Genomic DNA, 6,380 nt, shown 5'->3' with positions numbered 1-6,380 from the left:
TCGTTACTGTTTTTGGCATATTGAATATGCCATGGGGAGCTTGCCAGGCTCTGCCCAGGCGGGCAGGATACTTTCGGTAGTTTGCTGGGCTCTCTGAGAGGGATGCGTATATCTTTGGGATAGTTAAATATAAATATATTTGATTGTAAGACTTGCTACAGAGGAAGTCTTACAAACTGCTTCCTACACATGAAGGGAAACACAACCAAGACAATAGGGTTTATGATGGTAAATAAAGACCAAATGAGTTCATTTCTCTTGACTTGCCTTTATATACCTGTAACAGGGGTTAGAAAGATAAAGTTTATTACAGGCACCCAGAAAGAGGTTTTTATATCCTGAGACTAATGGTTCTAGGCCTCATAACCAAGATTCAAGTAGACTTAGACATGTTATTTCAAATCAAATATATTTATGAAAACAAGAACCAGATAAGTATAAATAAAGCTCACTTTTAAAAAAATGGAAAAGAAAGGAGACATACCCTTCAAGTTTGAAAACTTAGTCATTCATTAGTTACAACAATGCCATTCCAATTAATCTTATCCTAGTAAATCATGAATTACAAAATTTCAAGCTGTGAAGATTTGGTCCAAGAAATACTAAGACAGATGCATACACATGGATTTAAGACACATTTAAGAAAAATGGGTAGGCATTCCCACAGACTAGTAAACTATGTTCATAATCTAATAAATAACACATAGACAGAATACATAAAGAGCTCTGAGAAATTCGTAATAAAAAGACAAGCTAATTTTAAAAATTAGAGCTAAGGATTTGAATAGACACTTCACAAAAGAGATTGACAAATGACCACTTAACACATGAAACTCTTCAGCACTAATTTTTAGAAATAGAAATGAAAATCAAAATGAGATATCTCACACTCATTAAGAACAAATAACAATGCCATGTTTCTAAGAGTGTGGAGCAAGCGAAACTCATGTTTTCCCAATAAAGATGAAGTGGCAGAATCTCTTTACCTGACCTTTACCACTTTAGGGAAATTTTGCTTAAGATAGATAAGAAACAGGGCTGGATCGACAGCACAGCGGGTGGGGCATCTGCCTTGCACACGGCTGACTCAGGTTCAATTCCCAGCATCCCATATGATCCCCTGAGCACCGCCAGGAGTCATTCCTGAGTGCAGAGCCAGGAGTATACCCTGTGCATTGCCGGGTGTGACCCAAAAAGAAAAAAAGAAAAAAAGAGATAGATAAGAAGCATGAATATTGAAAAATAAAGACATAGAAGATTTTGGGGAAAGAAAAACATCAAAGTGGTTTGCCATAAGGAGAACTATTTTTTTTATATTCATCCAGGGAATTGTATGCATATGTGACATAAAATAAACATAATTTAGGATTATTTACTTTGCCAAAAATAAAACAGCTATTTTGTCTTAGTTATAGATCCATGTTAGATAACAAGAATAATAGTGAAAATTGGACTACTGATAGTATAAAGTATTTAGATGTTAAATTTTATAAAAATAATTCACACCTTTTTATAAGACATCAGTCATTTGAATAATTCATTTATTATATATGAATATACACTTTCTGTAATAAAAAAGCCTTCTAATACATTGAACCATCTTATAAATGAAATAAGAAAATAAAATTTTCATCTGTTTAAAAATGGGGTTAAATTAGCTAGTACAATATGCCCTATGTATATCTGACCTGCAGTCTATGTATATTCCAATCCTGAAAATAGTAATGAGGAAAAAACTGGTGGTTTCTTATTTGGCACTAGTATTGCTCTTGAATGTTGGTATAATTACAGATTTGATATTTTTCAAGTTAGTCATTCAAAATATATACAGATCTTACAGTTTTCCATTTTCATTAATGTTTTATATTTACATTTAAATACATTTAGATGAGATATTTTTAACCCTCAGAAGTTATTCTTACTTCCTATTTTGATACACCTTCCAATGATTGAAGTGGGAAAAATACCTTAAATATGCTATTTGTCTTTTTTCCAGTACGTAGCAACTCAAAAGCTATGAAAGTTTCTAGTAATGCTCAATATCTATAACAAAGTGCACCAGTATCATGCCTCTAGAAAATAATACATAAAACATTTTCTAAGGCACATTTCAGAAAATCTATTAAATATTATTTAGTATTATCATACTTTTATACTTGTGCTTCAAACTTAGTTTTGCTAAATATTAACTATACAACAAAATTCTTGCTACTTTTTTTGGGAAGGTCACATCCAGTGATTCTCATGATGCTCAGTGATTACTTCTTGGTTTGCACTCAAGGATCACCCCTGGCAGTGTGTGGGGGACTATAAAGGATGCTGGGAATTGAATCCTGGTTGCCTGTGTAAAACACAAGTACCTTATTACGTACTATCTCTTTAGCCCTTGCTATTTTTTTTTTAGAGTAGCAAACTCCAGAAATTCTAGATTCAGAGTCCAGAGTGCTAACCATTACATCATGGGGCCTTTGGCTAAACTTCAGAAATTCTTAGCAGAAACTAATTTTAAAGCCATTTTATCTTTAGATGTTACAGAGGTGAGGATGAATGACAGTTTGCCTTTCTTTGTAAGACTGGAACTCCTGTTTTCATGTGGAGCCACTCAGTATTGTGCAGTTCTAGCAAATCAACGTCAGCAAACTTAATTTTAAAGTCCTATTAAGACATGCTAGATTAAAAGAAATCTTAGTATTGGTAATTATTTTTAAATAAGGACATGAGTTGCATTTTTCTTCTAGGTGATTATATTATTGTAAACATTGAAGAGCATCACTGAACTCTCTGTAACTTAGGCTTTAAAATTGAGATATCCCCAACAGACAGATATATACAAATGGATGTTTTAGCTCATCAACTTGATTCCCTGCCCCACCCCTAATAAAATAAATGTATTGGCTGAGAAGAGAGAAACTACACACATAAAAATAAAAATCAATGTACCATACTTTAAAATTCAGATGACTACATAATAAAATTATATACATAAACATAAGTAAATCACAGTTTCCTGCACTGAATGTTTATCAAAAATGTACCAAAAAATACTGGGTAGTTTATGTTCACATGAATCTTGGTCTTCTAAAAATTCTGATTGATAATGGAAGACGAGAGGGAGAGCATTGTTCAGTGACAGAAATTATGACAAGAGGATTCAAAATGTTAAACAACAAATGCTCTCAGAACAAGCAGCTCAGCTATAAATGTTATTTTTGTTGTTGCTGTGTAACTTAAATGAAACTCCTCTCTCTATGTTTAACAAGATATTTAACATTTACAATTTTTTTGAATGAAATCACTAAGACAATGTAACAAAGAAGGTGGACAAATCCTTCCTTCACTATTGACATTAGATGCCCTACTTGGTGTCTGGCTGCTCTTGCACCTTCCATGGACAGTTTAAGATGCATTTTTCTTTTGTCAAGGAATAGATGTAGAGTATTTGATGTGAACTTAGAAAGAATTAAGTGGTGATTATTTTGCCATCAGGGCATTTTAGCTGATATTTTGAGAGTACAAATATTTTTCTTCTTTTTTTTTGGTGGGGGAAAGTGGTGGGTAAAGTGGTGACTATTACAGCGGTTATCCTTTTCTTTCTGCTGTAGAGAATAAGAAAATGCATCATCTCACACTGCTCTAGTAAAACCGGGTAAAAATATGCACCACAGATTTTAAAGTCATGAGCAGAGTTCTTGATAAAAATGATTCTTTTTTCTTATGCAGGTAGCTGGTGATCTTACTAGTAAACAAACGTCTTTGGGATCTTTCTGTCATTTCCTATGAATAACATTTGAACAAAGAAAATGCAAATGTCTTTTGCAGCATAAGTTCCAACCATTTTCAATAGAAAAAGAAAAGTATTTTTCCTTGGTTAGTGATGCCCGTTGGAACTTGGAGGATCATAAATCCAGTCCATTATGATGAGTCCCATGCTTCCAATCATGAAGATGATTCCAACCACAAGGAAAATTAAAGCCTGTAATTCAGACAGAATTTGTTAGGGAACACAGAAACCATTCTTTAAGTACAGTTTATTTTTATGTTGTTTATCTGAGGTAAAAATTTGTTTTTTTATTGAAATGCATAAATTTTAAAGCTCTAAAGTTTCCAGTCAACTTAGAAACTCCCGCTGAAGATAAAAGGTGCATACAAAGAAGAGAGATAGTCAAAATAGTCAGAACAGAATAATGATTAACTAGATTTGGCACATCAAAATGATAGAATACCCTGTGGTCATTAAAAATTATATGACAAGAGTTCCAGAATATTGTACATGTCTTACGTGTATATGATACTGATTTCATCTGGGCATCACGTGATCCCTTGAGAACCACCCGGTGTGGCCCCTGTGTACCACTGGGGTAGTGCAGGGCCAATCCTTGGCACTGAAGGACCAAGCTAGACGACATCTTCAGCCCTCACATTAAATTACTAACCCCAAGGTCTCCTGAGCACCATGTGGGAAACCATCATCCCCCCAATAAAACATATAGATAACAAGAAAAGTTTTAATGAACTAGAAAATATTCAAAAACTTCTAGGTGATAAGTGTATGCCATGAATAATATCTCTGATATTAAATGTTAAAAAAGAAAAACTGCTAAACATATGCTCATATACTTTGATAAAACTAAGTGTGCATATATGTGTGTGTATTTTATACTTAATATTGTCCATAATGCTCAAGTATTATAACACTAGAAGGGATCTTATATATTACCACACAGACCAACATAATTCTATTTATGAGATGCAACAGTTATCATTTTATTCATTATTTTAAAAAGCAGATATTTTAGTTAATTTTACTTATGGTTGAAGTGAAATGGGTCACAAACATACAAGTCATTTGGCAATCTAATGGTGGTATAGAAGTTTAAGAAAGGGGCTAGAGTGATAGTACAGTGGGTAAAGTGCTTGCTCTGACCATGGCAAACTGGCAAACTGGGTTCAATTGGGGCATCCTATGTGGTGCCCTGAGCATTGCCAGGAGTAATTCCTTAGCACAGAGTTGGGAGCATGTACTAAGCACTGCTGGGTGTGGCCCCCAAAGAGACAAAAAAATCAAGAAAAAATAATTGCATAACATGTAAATTTGGGGCAAGATGATTAGAGAAGTTTTTGACACCGAACTGTTCGGGAGTCCCTGAACAATATCAAGAGACAAATGACTTTCAGGTAAATATTGAAATTAATTCAGTCAGAAACAATATTTTCAAATCTTAGTATAAGATTTTGTTAAGCAGTCACTGATAATATGTAATTATTAGAAAATTTTATTTCTAGTATATGCTCTTTAGTACAATTATGAAAAACAAATGAAAAACAAATACCATGTAGTTTAGTAAGACTATAGTTTAGATCCAAAGTAGTTAACTGGAAAATAAGTGACTTTATTCTATATTTTAATTCACACCAGGGACATCAAGTTATCATGGAAAGGAAAAGAAAATATTTTCTTTTGTCCTTGCAAAACTAACTTTAACTAATTTTTTTTAAATGCACAGAAGTACCCTGGTAGTGAAATCTAATAATTAAACTCTATTAGGTAAGAAGGACTCAAGACAAGATATTTGAAGGAAAAAAATTCTGATTTCTTTGACTATCATAAATTCACCTCCTTTTTCATCTTTTGTTTCTGGTTCTTGTTCATCAATTCAATTTTTCTTGTAATAAGAATATTTCTAATTTATGCTAACTATTCAAAGGACAACTTGTAGGGTCAGCAGGATAGTATGTGAGCGAGGTCTTTCACATGGCCAATCCCAGTTTGATTCCTGGCACTACAGAAGATCCTCTGGGGTCCCAAACACCTTCAAGAATAATTCATGAGCACAGATCTAGGAGTAAGCCCTCATCATAGCTGAGTGAGACACTGACAAATAACACTATGAACACCAAATCACAAGGAATAACATATTGAAGAAAATTGAAAGTCTTACTTACCCCAATCTTTTGGGGTGATCTAAAAGATTCTTTCTTGACAAGTTTAATATAAAAAGCTGCTGGAAGTATAAAAATCAACATAGTAGCAGAAGAAGCCCCTGAGGAGAGAAACATAGGACAGGTAGATGTTTTATATAACAGTTCTAACTCATCAGGACACAAACTCTAGAGAACACATGCCTTTTAAAGAACTCAAATATAAAGGTATCCTACTCCTAGCACTAAGAGCACTGTAGACTCATCTTGGTTGTTTGCTCATAGAGGATATCTGTATAAAAAACTAAAGTGTACTTGAAATCATAGTTATGTACTAAGTACATCTAAAATAAATAAAAGACTAATATTAATGTTTATAGAAAATTAGTTATATAAATTCATTTGTTATTTTTTGAGGGGGGGCACACCCAGCTATGCTCAGGGCTTACTCCTAGCTCTGT

General features: G+C 33.5%; 1 protein-coding gene across 3 annotated transcripts in view; it reads right to left on the bottom strand.

Annotated features, from left to right (window-relative positions):
• Nucleotides 1-332: 332 nt before the first annotated feature.
• The window catches only part of SLC38A4 (solute carrier family 38 member 4), a 94,974-nt gene continuing 88,926 nt past the window's right edge, over nucleotides 333-6,380 (bottom strand). For all 3 annotated transcript variants that reach the window (XM_055142921.1, XM_055142920.1, XM_055142922.1), the window contains 2 exons: nucleotides 5,944-6,041; nucleotides 333-3,973 (listed from right to left, as the gene is read on the bottom strand). In XM_055142921.1, coding sequence (XP_054998896.1) covers nucleotides 3,869-3,973; nucleotides 5,944-6,041 — 203 coding nt within the window. In that variant the 3' untranslated portion in view covers nucleotides 333-3,868. The remainder of the gene's footprint in view (nucleotides 3,974-5,943; nucleotides 6,042-6,380) is intronic.

Source organism: Sorex araneus, chromosome 6, assembly GCF_027595985.1.
Source record: "Sorex araneus isolate mSorAra2 chromosome 6, mSorAra2.pri, whole genome shotgun sequence".
Classification (NCBI taxonomy): Eukaryota; Metazoa; Chordata; class Mammalia; order Eulipotyphla; family Soricidae; genus Sorex; species Sorex araneus.
Note: the sequence above shows the minus strand (reverse complement) of the source record. Positions and strands in the feature narration are given on the sequence as shown.